This window comes from Xenopus tropicalis, chromosome 6 (assembly GCF_000004195.4).
Source record: "Xenopus tropicalis strain Nigerian chromosome 6, UCB_Xtro_10.0, whole genome shotgun sequence".
In the NCBI taxonomy this organism is placed as follows: domain Eukaryota; kingdom Metazoa; phylum Chordata; class Amphibia; order Anura; family Pipidae; genus Xenopus; species Xenopus tropicalis.
In genome coordinates this window covers 154,332,159-154,347,472 of record NC_030682.2, presented here as the reverse complement: position 1 = coordinate 154,347,472, position 15,314 = coordinate 154,332,159, and the positions used below count along the sequence as shown (strand labels likewise).

Sequence of the window (15,314 nt, the reverse complement as noted above, 5' to 3'; positions counted from 1 at the left end):
ACCCCCGGGGTCTCCCTCTGTCTCTCACCCCCCCAATCCCTACCCCCGGGGTCTCCCTCTGTCTCTCACCCCCCCCCCAATCCCTACCCCCGGGGTCTCCCTCTGTCTCTCACCCCCCCCCAATCCCTACCCCCGGGGTCTCCCTCTGTCTCTCACCCACCCCCCAAGCCCTACCCCCGGGGTCCCCTCTCTGTCTCTCACCCCCCCCCAAGCCCTACCCCCAGCCCCCCCTTTTCTCACTATATTCTGTCTGTAATTGTTGGATACAAATTCACAGTAAAAGAATAATTTTGAAATATTGGGGCATTTTACAAACTGGACCCCAAGATTGGGATATAGAGGGGCGGGAACACTGGGGACCCTCTCCCTGTCTGTCAGAGTTACAGGCACCAATCATAATCTTCTTTCTAGGGAGGCACCCAATCCAGCCTTTTTGTGATAAGCTAATTAGCATTCGGAAAGGAGGGGGGGGGGAATTTTCGCTACGTGCAATAGGCGGCAACTTTTAACCCTTCCCGATCCTAATTAGCATAAGTGGGTTCGGCCCATGTCTACTTCTTTCTTATAGAATATGGTACCCTGGGCCACGCCCCCCCGGGGAGATAGAGGGGCGGTACCCTTGGCTACGGCCGGCCCCCGGGGAGATAGAGGGGTGGCACCCTGGGCTACGGCCGGCCCCCGGGGAGATAGAGGGGCGGTACCCTGGGCTACGGCCGGCCCCCGGGGAGATACAGAGGGGCGGTACCCTGGGCTACGGCCGGCCCCCGGGGAGATAGAGGGGCGGTACCCTGGGCTACGGCCGGCCCCCGGGGAGATAGAGGGGTGGCACCCTGGGCTACGGCCGGCCCCCGGGGAGATAGAGGGGCGGTACCCTGGGCTACGGCCGGCCCCCAGGGAGATACAGAGGGGCGGTACCCTGGGCTACGGCCGGCCCCCGGGGAGATACAGAGGGGCGGCCCCTGGGCTACGGCCGGCCCCCGGGGAGATACAGAGGGGCGGTACCCTGGGCTACGGCCGGCCCCCGGGTTGATACAGAGGGGCGGCACCCTGGGCTACGGCCAGCCCCCGGGGAGATACAGAGGGGCGGTACCCTGGGCTACAGCCGGCCCCCGGGGAGACAGGCCCGGATTTGTGGAGAGGCCACAAAGGCCCGGGCCTAGGGCGGCAAAAGTTTAGGGGCGGCATGCCGCCCCGCCGCAATTAAATTTTTAAATTTTGCTCCTATACGGAGCAATGGGGACCTCTCCCCACTGCTCCGTATGGGAGATGAAATGTATGCGCATGCGCAGCTGACTCGAAGGGCGGGTTCGCGCATGCGCTCGCTGCGTGGGGGGGCGGGGTTGGCGATTCGCGCATGCGCACAGGGGGAGGCCGGAGGGGGCGGCCTCGGGGCGTCCGCGTCACAAATCCGGCGCTGCGGGGAGATACAGAGGGGCGGTACCCTGGGCTACAGCCGGCCCCCGGGGAGATAGAGGGGCGGCCCCTGGGCTACGGCCGGCCCCCGGGGAGATACAGAGGGGCGGTACCCTGGGCTACAGCTGGCCCCCGGGGAGATACAGAGGGGCGGTACCCTGGGCTACAGCCGGCCCCCGGGGAGATAGAGGGGCGGCCCCTGGGCTACGGCCGGCCCCCGGGGTGTCGGGCTAATTCTGCGTATATCTAAAAGAATTTAAGGCTCCTTTTAGTAACAGGAGGAGTCTTAAATAATATATGCCCAACTCTGAATTCGATATCGAGCTTTCCCAATCAATTGGTATAAAGGTGAAAAATCATGACAATTATTTAATAAAATAATTTATTTAAATATGAATATTACAAAAATGAAATTATTACTTAACACTCCCTGATATCTATCTAATAATTAATCAAAATGAACATTGACCAATAGACATTATTCAATAAATGGCAAGCATCCACAAGATAATATATGTACGTTCACTTTCAATACTTAATAACAAGGTAATTAAATATGTTGAATCAAAGGAAGGGTAAATGATTGATTTTGAGGTCTTAAGGAATTCTATCTTTAAATGTTCTTATTTCCCCATTAGATTGTTAACTTGGATATCATATATCTATACTAATGAAAAATAAAATGGACCCAAATTAAACAGATTATTCCCAGTTTGCAACTCTGGGAAAGTCAATGTTTAGGGTAAAACTATAATACACATAGGAATAATAAATATCCAAGCATACAACTTAATCGAGAAAAAGTATAACAAAATTTATATTTACCAGAGTAGAGTTTTCTTATAGTTGAGAGTAGTTTCTCCTTCCTCTTCCAGTTTTTAGATCCCTCTTAGATTTTCTTTTTCAGGTTCTTTCTTTTAGATCCCTCTTTTTTTTTCTTAGTTCTTCTGTCTCCTAACTTATCCCTCATCTCTATCTAAAACTCCACCTCAGGGATTTATCAACTAACCAACTGGCATCAAAGGGCAGTCTTTAAGTTAAACTATCACCAGTTGATTTAAATATTTATTACAGTGACCTTTGGACCCGTAATGTCCTCCACCATCTGTGGATGTCACTGTTTCCTCAATATTGTGGTCTGAAAATATTCAGAAAATATAAAATAACTTTTGACCTTCCTTAATTCGATGTTACACACTATTGTTGACATTGCTCCACACTAGAACAATGCTGTGTAACTACTTAATACCTTAGTACACATACAATATATGTCATTGGTCTGTCCTTGATTAATTATTACCCTCTCAACAGGTGTGCTCTATATTGTGGAGAGTTTGTAAGATCCTTCAAGGTGTTCTCATCTTGTTCACCTAGACACCAAGGATTATATAACCTTTGATATTTGCTTTAACACAAAGGTTATACATCTGGGCTAGTAATCCGATACAAACCTCCTTTTCAACATATACGTTTCTGATCAACTAGACAAAATAACATTCATTATTTATTCCTATATGATTCATCAAAAAGCATAATATCATTTATGAATATATATTCTATTAAGTAACATAATCACATTATCATTAACAAATCAGAATATTCTTGTAATTAATAATTATCTTATCTGAAAATCCGACAGGGGAGATACAGAGGGGCGGTACCCTGGGCTACAGCTGGCCCCCGGGGAGATACAGAGGGGCGGCCCCTGGGCTACGGCCGGCCCCTGGGGAGATACAGAGGGGCGGTACCCTGGGCTACGGCCGGCCCCCGGGGAGATACAGAGGGGCGGTACCCTGGGCTACAGCTGGCCCCCGGGGAGATACAGAGGGGCGGCCCCTGGGCTACGGCCAGCCCCTGGGGAGATAGAGGGGCGGTACCCTGGGCTACGGCCGGCCCCCGGGGAGATACAGAGGGGCGGTACCAGGGGCCCGGCCCAGGGAAACCCGAGGTGCAGGTTCCGTTTCCTCCACACAAACACTAAACACAACTATTTTGTAAAGAAAACTTTAATATATTTAACAACAAAACATCTTCAAATAAAAGGGATAAAAACATCAAGAGGCAGCCAATAGCAGTCACAAGTACCCCCCCCCCCCCCAATAAAGCAGTCAGGGGGTAAGAGACAGGCCATGTTGTACCCCAGTGTGTAGGAGACAGTCCCCAGCCACAAGCAGTCACACACAGGAGACAGTCCCCAGCCACAAGCAGTCACACACAGGAGACAGTCCCCAGCCACAAGCAGTCACACACAGGAGACAGTCCCCAGCCACAAGCAGTCACACAGAGGAGACAGTCCCTGCCATGGCCGGTACCCCACCCCAGAGCAGTTACAGGTCGCAGAGTGGGACATTCCCCCCAGGGCCTTACACCCCCCACACACAGGCAAATATTCCCAACCATGACTTCTCACTGCACCCCCTTTCCCAGCACTCCCCCCAATATATTTGGGAGGTCACAGTTCATGAGGAAAGGGTACGAGCAGCACCAACGTGGGGTTTGTATCATGGGCGGAGCTTAGCTGAATCCAATTTGGGCTCTTTCCCAACATATCAGTGGGGCCCAACATGGGTCAGAACATGGTACCAATGATCAGTTATTTCTCCTGTTGGGGTGCAATCGGTCATAGACACAAAGGGTGAATTCTGTGCTGGGTATGTTGGGCCTACAGAGGTGCCTTTGGGTCAGAGGAGTCCGTTGTTTGTTGGACTAATGAGCTTGGGCCGTACCATACAGCATTTCAGGGGCGGAGAGAAGGAACCTATGCAAGGAGGAGACCCTACGGGGCAGCTCCAATCACGTGCCTCCCTTTCCCCCAATTCTCATTCTTCACCCAACAGGGATGCAACTGATCCAATGAATTTTTCCTGTGCCTTCATCTACCCAAACGATAAGAGAAAGAACTTTAAGGACCAACAGGTCAATGCTCATGTCAGTCAGAGCCGGTAGAACCTGTACCCCCTTTTGTGCCGTGTGATTGCTCCTCCCATCACGGGTTGCTCCTCCCATCACAGGCTGCTCCTATTGCCTTACACACTCCTGTAGTCATAGCTTGATGTGTCAGAAGCTTCTCAAGCGGAACCCCAATATATATATATATATATATATATATATATATATATATATATATATATATATATATATATATATATATAGAAATCCAAGAATCCGTCAGGGGCCGATAGCAGATATACAGGGGCTCAGGGCACTGACCCAGGATGGGGGGGGCTGGGGCAGAATTCCTGAGAAATGGAACAGGATGGAACTGCAGTGAATTCCCAACAGGAAAACTGAGAAAATAATCCAAAAGCTGAAAAAGTTGCCCCTCTATAAAAAAAAAAAAAAAAAAAAGCCTCCAGAGTGAAAATCCTGCGTCACGGTCCAAAAACAGAGAGTGGGAAACGGGGGGGGAGCTTAGAAGCGCAGGAAATGCGCCGGGGGGGGGGGGGGGGGAGAAGCCGTCAGCGCTGGGACCACCGAAGAGCAACGCCAACCTCCGCCGTGTTCAGATGCACATCAGCTGGGGCCTGGAACATACGGTCCTATCAGAAACTGGGCGCAGCCTGGGCCCCCCAATTCCTCTTCATTCATACAGCCCCCAATGTGCCCTGGGCCCCCCCACATTCCCCTTCATTCATACAGCCCCCAATGTGCCCTGGGCCCCCCCACATTCCCCTTCATTCATACAGCCCCCAATGTGCCCTGGGCCCCCCCACATTCCCCTTCATTCATACAGCCCCCAATGTGCCCTGGCCCCCCCCCCCCACATTCCCCTTCATTCATACAGCCCCCAATGTGCCCTGGCCCCCCCCCCCCACATTCCCCTTCATTCATACAGCCCCAATGTGCCCTGGCCCCCCCCCCCACATTCCCCTTCATTCATACAGCCCCCAATGTGCCCTGGCCCCCCCCCCCACATTCCCCTTCATTCATACAGCCCCCAATGTGCCCTGGCCCCCCCCCCCCACATTCCCCTTCATTCATACAGCCCCCAATGTGCCCTGGGCCCCCCCACATTCCCCTTCATTCATACAGCCCCCAATGTGCCCTGGGCCCCCCCACATTCCCCTTCATTCATACAGCCCCCAATGTGCCCTGGGCCCCCCCCACATTCCCCTTCATTCATACAGCCCCAATGTGCCCTGGCCCCCCCCCCCCACATTCCCCTTCATTCATACAGCCCCCAATGTGCCCTGCCCCCCCCCCCCCCCACATTCCCCTTCATTCATACAGTCCCCAATGTGCCCTGGGCCCCCCACATTCCCCTTCATACAGCCCCCAATGTGCCCTGGGCCCCCCACATTCCCCTTCATTCATACAGCCCCAATGTGCCCTGGGCCCCCCACATTCCCCTTCATTCATACAGCCCCCAATGTGCCCTGGGCCCCCCCCCACATTCTCCTTCATACAGCCCCCAATGTGCCCTGGCCCCCCCACATTCCCCTTCATACAGCCCCCAATGTGCCCTGCCCCCCCCCCCAATTCCTTCATTCATACAGCCCCCAATGTGCCCTGGCCCCCCCCCCCCCCAATTCCTTCATTCATACAGCCCCCAATGTGCCCCGGGCCCCCCACATTCCTCTTCAGCCTTGCTGGGGGGCAGTAACTGGGGGGAGCCCAAGGGCAGCTGTGTGTGTGTAAGCTCTGAGAATCCCCCCGGAGTTACCAAGTACTTAGAGGTGGGAGCAGGTTCCCTGGGGGGCGCCCAAGGGCGGGGTAATGGGGCAACACTCACCACTCCCCCGCAACACAGTTGGGCTCATCATCTTCTTCCTCCTCCAGATCCATCTCCAGCTCTGTGCCAGTATCAGCGAGAGCATAGGTGTAGCCACTGGGGGGGGGGGGGGGAAGGGCAGAGAGACAGCAGTGAGACACCCCCAGGGGGTGAGAGCTCCCTCATGTTGGTACCAGCTCTGTGCCAGTATCAGCGAGAGCGTAGGTGTAGCCACTGGGGGGGGGGGGGGGGGGGGAGGACAGAGAGACAGCAGTGAGACACCCCCAGGGGGCGAGAGCTCCCTCACGTTGGTACCAGCTCTGTGCCAGTATCAGCGAGAGCGTAGGTGTAGCCACTGGGGGGGGGGGGGAAGGGCAGAGAGACAGCAGTGAGACACCCCCAGGGGGCGGGCGCAGTGAGACACCCCCAGGGGCACAGAGGGCACATAATGGGGGGTGGCACAGAGGGCACATAACGGGGGGTGGCACAGAGGGCACATAACGGGGGGTGGCACAGAGGGCACATAACGGGGGGTGGCACAGAGGGCACATAACGGGGGGTGGCACAGAGGGCACATAACGGGGGGGGGGACAAACTCACCTGACGGAGCGGCAGGTAAAGAAAACGATTCTCTTCAATTTTTTGTTGTAGAAAAAATAATTAAAGGACCACAAATTCCCGTCCTCCCCAAATGGGTCAGAATCCAGGTCTGGGTTGTAACTGTCGGGTACAGGCACCAATTACTGACTGCAGGCAACACGGGGGCAATAGCTGGGGCGGGGGCAATAGCTGGGGCGGGGCGGGGGCAATAGCTGGGGCGGGGCTGAGGCAATAGCTGGGGCGGGGCTGAGGCAATAGCTGGGGCGGGGCTGAGGCAATAGCTGGGGCGGGGCTGAGGCAATAGCTGGGGCGGGGCTGAGGCAATAGCTGGGGCGGGGCTGAGGCAATAGCTGGGGCGGGGCTGAGGCAATAGCTGGGGCGGGGCTGAGGCAATAGCTGGGGCGGGGCTGAGGCAATAGCTGGGGCGGGGCTGAGGCAATAGCTGGGGCGGGGCTGAGGCAATAGCTGGGGCGGGGCTGAGGCAATAGCTGGGGCGGGGCTGAGGCAATAGCTGGGCGGGGCTGAGGCAATAGCTGGGGCGGGGCTGAGGCAATAGCTGGGGCGGGGGCTGAGGCAATAGCTGGGGCGGGGCTGAGGCAATAGCTGGGGCAATAGCTGGGGCGGGGGCAATAGCTGGGGCGGGGCTGAGGCAATAGCTGGGGCGGGGCTGAGGCAATAGCTGGGGCGGGGCTGAGGCAATAGCTGGGGCGGGGCTGAGGCAATAGCTGGGGCGGGGCTGAGGCAATAGCTGGGGCGGGGCTGAGGCAATAGCTGGGGCAGTTGGGGAGCTCACCTGTAGATATCACATTCCAGCAAGTTAATCTCTTCATCCACCGCATCCCAGAGCTTGGGCCTCAGGGGGGTAAAGTCATCCCCTAATGCCGACACAAGGCTGCTATTCACTGCATTCACCACCTGGGGGCACCGTGCAGGCAATGGTTATACAGATGTAACTCTCATTAACCCTCACTTTCCTACTGCAGCCCCCCAAGTACTGTGTACCCCCCCCAGTTCCATACAGACACAAGGCTGCTATTCACTGCATTCACCACCTGGGGGCACCGTGCAGGCAATGGTTATACAGCTGTAACTCTCATTAACCCTCACTTTCCTACTGCAGCCCCCCAAGTACTGTGTGTAACCCCCCCAATACTGCCCCTCCCCCCCCCCTTCCCGTTCCATACAGTCAGTCGCACTCACCCAATTGAGACTGGGTTCCCGGCTGAACTCGTGGGCCCGCGCGGCGCTGAAGTCGTAGTCGGGCCGGAAGGACTCGTTGAGAGTGGCAATGAGATAGAATAAGGTTTTCCTGCTGCACTTGTCACTCAGGGGCCCCTCCTCATCCGCACCCTGACTCTTCCCTAGTCTGGGGAAAACGGGGCAGGTAAGTACCCCCCACAGTCTGGGGAACACGGGGCAGGTAAGTACCCCCCCCCCCCCACAGTCTGGGGAACACGGGGCAGGTAAGTACCCCCACAGTCTGGGGAACACGGGGCAGGTAAGTACCCCCCCCCCCCCAGTCTGGGGAACACGGGGCAGGTAAGTACCCCCCCCCCCACAGTCTGGGGAACACGGGGCAGGTAAGTACCCCCCCCCCCCCCACAGTCTGGGGAACACGGGGCAGGTAAGTACCCCCCCCCCCCACAGTCTGGGGAACACGGGGCAGGTAAGTACCCCCCCCCCCACAGTCTGGGGAACACGGGGCAGGTAAGTACCCCCCCCCCCACAGTCTGGGGAACACGGGGCAGGTAAGTAACCCCCCCCCCCCCAGTCTGGGGAACACGGGGCAGGTAAGTAACCCCCCCCCCCCAGTCTGGGGAACACGGGGCAGGTAAGTACCCCCCCCCCCAGTCTGGGGAACACGGGGCAGGTAAGTACCCCCCCCCCACAGTCTGGGGAACACGGGGCAGGTAAGTACCCCCCCCCCCCCCCACAGTCTGGGGAACACGGGGCAGGTAAGTACCCCCCCCCCCCCCACAGTCTGGGGAACACGGGGCAGGTAAGTACCCCCCCCCCCCACAGTCTGGGGAACACGGGGCAGGTAAGTACCCCCCCCCCCCCCCACAGTCTGGGGAACACGGGGCAGGTAAGTACCCCCCCCCCCACAGTCTGGGGAAAACGGGGCAGGTAAGTACCCCCCCCCCCCAGTCTGGGGAACACGGGGCAGGTAAGTACCCCCCCCCCCCCCACCCACAGTCTGGGGAACACGGGGCAGGTAAGTACCCCCCCCCCCCCCCACAGTCTGGGGAACACGGGGCAGGTAAGTACCCCCCCCCAGTCTGGGGAACACGGGGCAGGTAAGTACCCCCCCCCCCCACAGTCTGGGGAACACGGGGCAGGTAAGTACCCCCCCCCCCACAGTCTGGGGAACACGGGGCAGGTAAGTACCCCCCCCCACAGTCTGGGGAACACGGGGCAGGTAAGTACCCCCCCCAGTCTGGGGAACACGGGGCAGGTAAGTACCCCCCCCAGTCTGGGGAACACGGGGCAGGTAAGTACCCCCCCCAGTCTGGGGAACACGGGGCAGGTAAGTACCCCCCCAGTCAGAGCGCACACACACGGAGCGTCAGGGTGCGCGCACACACACACACACACAGAATTACCTGCTTGGGCTGGCGCCACTCTGGGGGGGTGAGAGCGCTTCCAGAACATGTGGCTGTCCCTCCTGGCAAAACTGCTTAAACATGTGCTTGTCGTCCCCCGCCATCTTGCACGAGTAGCTCTCTATCCTGTCAGAGACAAATGGAGACAGACCAAGAGAGAGTGAGGCAGAGAGAGACACAGAGAGAGAGGCCCAAACCCTGAGAGAGACAGACAGGTTTAGTACATAGGGAAGGAGCAATGCCAAGTGACTAAGTGGCCCCTGTCCCGGATTCAGCCAGCCATTGTTTTATGGGAAAGCAAAGCCACTGACATAGTGTAGAGCAGAGCGCTGCGCGGGTTCAGCCAGCCATTGTTTTATGGGAAAGCAAAGCCACTGACATAGTGTAGAGCAGAGCGCTGCGCGGGTTCAGCCAACCATTGTTTTATGGGAAAGCAAAGCCACTGACATAGTGTAGAGCAGAGTGCTGCGCGGGTTCAGCCAACCATTGTTTTATGGGAAAGCAAAGCCACTGACATAGTGTAGAGCAGAGCGCTGCGCGGGTTCAGCCAGCCATTGTTTTATGGGAAAGCAAAGCCACTGACATAGTGTAGAGCAGAGCGCTGCGCAGGTTCAGCCAGCCATTGTTTTATGGGAAAGCAAAGCCGCTGACATAGTGTAGAGCAGAGCGCTGCGCGGGTTCAGCCAGCCATTGTTTTATGGGAAAGCAAAGCCGCTGACATAGTGTAGAGCAGAGCGCTGCGCGGGTTCAGCCATTGTTGTTCCAGGTTATATATTCCATATAATATTGGTTAAAATTGTTCTTCATTTTAAACATTGTATTGCTCTTGTTTCTTTGCACTACAATAAGGTATGTGCAGTGTGGATGGGAATTCATTTTCTTTCCAAACTATAGTCCGGCCCCCCAACAGTCTGAGGGACCCCTGGCCCCCTGTTTAAAAAGTTTGGGGACCCCTGCTCTAATCATCCCCTTCCCATCAGCACTAGTTACAGTATTGATAAAAGCAGCGTCTGTCTCCATTCTCTGACTGCTGAAACCATGCAGCCTCTGGGAAACTCCCCCTTTGTACATTAAAGGGTAAGTAAAGCTTTTATTTTCTATCAGTAAAATGACTCAAAACAGCCTCCAGAATGACCTGTGTCCCAGCAGCCTCTCTGCCCTGGTTCCTCAGTCAGAAGGTGTTTGTTTCCTTTGCTTCCTAGTGCAGAGTGAAGCCCCGCCCCCACTTCCTGTTCAGTTCTCTCTTCAATTGGGCTACCTGTAGTCCATTCAGAGAGCCTTCTGGGCCCGGAGCCAGCAGGAGCCAGTCTGGGCATTATTCTGGGCACGCCCGGAGCCAGCTGGAGCCAGTCTGGGCATTATTCTGGGCACGCCCGGAGCCAGCAGGAGCCAGTCTGGGCATTATTCTGGGCATGCCCGGAGCCAGTCTGGGCATTATTCTGGGCATGCCCGGAGCCAGCTGGAGCCAGTCTGGGCATTATTCTGGGCACGCCCGGAGCCAGCAGGAGCCAGTCTGGGCATTATTCTGGGCATGCCCGGAGCCAGTCTGGGCATTATTCTGGGCATGCCCGGAGCCAGCTGGAGCCAGTCTGGGCATTATTCTGGGCATGCCCGGAGCCAGCAGGAGCCAGTCTGGGCATTATTCTGGGCATGCCCGGAGCCAGCAGGAGCCAGTCTGGGCATTATTCTGGGCATGCCCGGAGCCAGTCTGGGCATTATTCTGGGCATGCCCGGAGCCAGCAGGAGCCAGTCTGGGCATGCCCGGAGCCAGTCTGGGCATTATTCTGGGCATGCCCGGAGCCAGTCTGGGCATTAGCAGGGGTTTTTTTTTTTATGAGAGACCCGAACAGGAAGTGGGGGTGGGGCCTCACTCTGCACAAGGAAGCAAAGGAAAGGGTTAACTTCTAACTGAGGAACCAGGGCAGAGAGGCTGCTGGGACCAAGGCAGGTCATTCTGGAGGCTGTTTAGAGTAATTTTACTGATAGAAAAAAAAAAAAGGTTAACTTATTCTTTAAAGAACAGCCAATCACTGACTGTGGCATTGTAAGCAGCAGTCCTGCCCTGCTTTATGGCTGAGATTCTAGCTATCTGTATAACAGAGCATTCTGTCACAGTGGCACAGATCCTATCTGATCCCCCCCCCATTGTAAGCAGCAGTCCTGCCCTGCTTTATGGCTGAGATTCTAGCTATCTGTATAACAGAGCATTCTGTCACAGTGGCACAGATCCTATCTGATCCCCCCATTGTAAGCAGCAGTCCTGCCCTGCTTTATGGCTGAGATTCTAGCTATCTGTATAACAGAGCATTCTGTCACAGTGGCACAGATCCTATCTGATCCCCCCCCCCATTGTAAGCAGCAGTCCTGCCCTGCTTTATGGCTGAGATTCTAGCTATCTGTATAACAGAGCATTCTGTCACAGTGGCACAGATCCTATCTGATCCCCCCCCCCCCCCCCCCATTGTAAGCAGCAGTCCTGCCCTGCTTTATGGCTAAGATTCTAGCTATCTGTATAACAGAGCATTCTGTCACAGTGGCACAGATCCTATCTGATCCCCCCATTGTAAGCAGCAGTCCTGTCCTGCTTTATGGCTGAGATTCTAGCTATGTGTATAACAGAGCATTCTGTCACAGTGGCACAGATCCTATCTGATCCCCCCATTGTAAGCAGCAGTCCTGCCCTGCTTTATGGCTGAGATTCTAGCTATGTGTATAAAAGCCCCAGACACAGGAGTTGGGAGAAGGAGCTGACACACCAACCTGCCTATAATGTGCGCATCGCCCGTTTCCACGCACAGCTGGAAGTTTACAGCTTCAAAATGTGAATTCTCTAGAAGTTTCATGTTGAAGGTTCCTGAAGTAAAATATCTGCAGGTGTAGAAATGGGGTAAATGAAGAGTCAGATAACTGCACTTTAGATACACACACAGCCCTGTATTTACCTACATACATTACACACACACCTACATACACACACACACCTACATACAGTACATACATACACCTACATACACGTACATACAGTACACACACACACCTACATACAGTACATACATTACACACACACCTACATACACGTACATACAGTACATACATTACACACACACACACCTACATACAGTACATACATACAGTACATACACGTACATACAGTACATACATTACACACACACCTACATACACGTACATACAGTACATACATTACACACACACACACCTACATACAGTACATACACGTACATACAGTACATACATTACACACACACCTACATACACGTACATACAGTACATACATTACACACACACACACCTACATACAGTACATACATATAGTACATACACGTACATACAGTACATACATTACACACACACCTACATACACGTACATACAGTACATACATTACACACACACGTACCTGCACAGAGAGGGCAGAGCTGCTGCCTGTAGAAGCCCCACAGTAGCACAGAGTGGGATTAATGGGTCGGCCTGGCTCTCTGCTCAGGTTCCATCACAACTTGCCCAGAACTTGTTGGGGTGCAGTTCCCAGCGCCGGCCCAGCTCATCTCTGCTCCAGCACAGCCCCCCTCTCTCTCTCAGTGATGGGAATGTCTGTAAGATTCATATGTATTAGTCCATCCAGTTATTCATGTGGCACCAACACTAACTGCCCCCCCCCCCCACATGTACAACAGGGATAATGAGTAGTCTGGGGTAACTGTGGCACAAGGAGGGGCAGCTACAGGGGCATTCTGGGGGGTAAATAAGGAGCCACAGGGGCATTCTGGGGGGTAAATAAGGAGGCACAGGGGCATTCTGGGGGGTAAATAAGGAGGCACAGGGGCATTCTGGGGGGTAAATAAGGAGGCACAGGGGCATTCTGGGGGGTAAATAAGGAGGCACAGGGGCATTCTGGGGGGTAAATAAGGAGGCACAGGGGCATTCCGGGGTAAATAAGGAGGCACAGGGGCATTCCGGGGGTAAATAAGGAGGCACAGGGGCATTCTGGGGGTAAATAAGGAGGCACAGGGGCATTCTGGGGGGTAAATAAGGAGGCACAGGGGCATTCTGGGGGGTAAATAAGGAGGCACAGGGGCATTCTGGGGGGTAAATAAGGAGGCACAGGGGCATTCTGGGGGGTAAATAAGGAGGCACAGGGGCATTCCGGGGGTAAATAAGGAGGCACAGGGGCATTCCGGGGGTAAATAAGGAGGCACAGGGGCATTCCGGGGGTAAATAAGGAGGCACAGGGGCATTCCGGGGGTAAATAAGGAGGCACAGGGGCATTCTGGGGGTAAATAAGGAGGCACAGGGGCATTCTGGGGGTAAATAAGGAGGCACAGGGGCATTCTGGGGGTAAATAAGGAGGCACAGGGGCATTCCGGGGGTAAATAAGGAGGCACAGGGTAGAGGAAGGGTAAAGGGGCGGGTACAAGGTGGGAGTAACTAGGCTACAGGCAGGGTAATGCCTCTGTACCTGGGGGGGGGGGGGGACCTGCAGCAACCGCCCTGCCTTCCCAAGTCTGAACTGACAGCAGGGGGGCGGGGATCCCAGTAAGTGCAGCCCCCCGGCAGTACCACCCCCCCCAACACAGGCCCCCCGGCAGCCCCACCCCCCCAAACACGGGCCCCCCTAAACACAGCCCCCGGCAGCCCCGCCTCTCCCCCCCCAAACACGGGCCCCCCTAAACACAGCCCCCGGCAGCCCCGCCTCTCCCCCCCCAAACACGGGCCCCCCTAAACACAGCCCTCGGCAGCCCCGCCTCTCCCCCCCCAAACACGGCCCCCCTAAACACAGCCCCCGGCAGCCCCGCCTCTCCCCCCCAAACACGGGCCCCCCTAAACACAGCCCCCGGCAGCCCCGCCTCTCCCCCCCCAAACACGGGCCCCCCTAAACACAGCCCCCGGCAGCCCCGCCTCTCCCCCCCCAAACACGGGCCCCCCTAAACACAGCCCCCGGCAGCCCCGCCTCTCCCCCCCCAAACACGGGCCCCCCTAAACACAGCCCCCGGCAGCCCCGCCTCTCCCCCCCCAAACACGGGCCCCCCTAAACACAGCCCCCGGCAGCCCCACCCCCCAAACACAGCCCCCGGCAGCCCCACCCCCCAAACACAGCCCCCGGCAGCCTCCCCCCCCCAAACACGGCCCCCGGCAGTACCGCCTCCCCCAACACAGACCCCCGGCTGCCCCCACCCCCCCAACACGGCCCCCCGGCTGCCCCCACCCCCCCAACACGGCCCCCCGGCTGCCCCCACCCCCCCAACACGGCCCCCGGCAGCCCCCACCAACACAGGCCCCCCCGGCAGCCCCCACCAACACAGGCCCCCCCGGCAGCCCCCACCAACACAGGCCCCCCGGCTGCCCCACAGGCCGTTACCTCCCACAGAGCAGTCCCCGCAGCCTCCGCTCTTGCGAAAATAACAACGTCACAAGTCTCCTCACGCCTGCACGTAAGCGCGGTGACGCAACACGTAACAGCCTTGTGGGAGCGACCACAAGGCGGAAAAAGCTGGGAAGTGGTAGCTCCGCCCACAATCTATTTCCTCTGTTTGCGCCTCCCACTTCTGACAGAGAACAAATAAATAAAGGCTTGTGTGTTGGTGCCCCGCCCCCTGTGTCCCGGTACTGCCCGGTATTGCCCTAGCAGCAAGCTGTGCCCGGGGCAGTGAATCGCACAGTCAGTGCCAGTGGGGCTCTTACACAGCGCAGCCCTGTGTGCCCAAAGCGCTGCCCAATCCCGTACCGGCCGCTAATCCCGCCCAACGGCTGAACCATGCTGGACAAATAGAAATGCGGGGCAGGTGCATCAACAGTGTGTGACCACGCCCCCTAGTAGCCACGCCCATTGCACACAATTAGGCAGGTTATGTGAAGTCTGAACCCGTTTGTGGGGGTTTGGGCTCTTGTTTTATGTGTTATTATAACTTTGCTAATGAAGTTGCCCTTTAATGTGTGAGTCTCAGTTCCCCCAAGAGACCTGTTTAGCTTA

At 56.3% G+C, this 15,314-nt stretch overlaps 1 protein-coding gene across 3 annotated transcripts; it reads right to left on the bottom strand.

The window, feature by feature from the left end:
* Positions 1–4,565: 4,565 nt before the first annotated feature.
* On the bottom strand, positions 4,566–15,042 carry maf1 (MAF1 homolog, negative regulator of RNA polymerase III). Of its 3 annotated transcripts, XM_031903853.1 has the most exons (9): positions 14,703–15,040; positions 12,744–12,937; positions 12,088–12,195; positions 9,328–9,453; positions 7,925–8,090; positions 7,518–7,639; positions 6,725–6,844; positions 6,146–6,241; positions 4,566–4,937 (listed from the first exon to the last, which is right to left on the bottom strand). In XM_031903853.1, exons 3-9 carry the CDS (start codon positions 12,168–12,170, stop codon positions 4,916–4,918), a joined length of 735 nt encoding a protein of 244 aa, XP_031759713.1. In that variant the 5' UTR covers positions 12,171–12,195; positions 12,744–12,937; positions 14,703–15,040; the 3' UTR covers positions 4,566–4,915. The 3 variants fall into 3 exon arrangements, with proteins under 3 accessions (XP_031759713.1, XP_031759715.1, XP_031759714.1); XM_031903854.1 differs by lacking the exons at positions 4,566–4,937; positions 6,146–6,241 and adding an exon at positions 6,382–6,479 and having other exon boundaries at positions 14,703–15,042; XM_031903855.1 differs by lacking the exons at positions 12,744–12,937; positions 14,703–15,040 and having other exon boundaries at positions 12,092–12,176.
* Between the last annotated feature and the right edge of the window lie 272 nt (positions 15,043–15,314).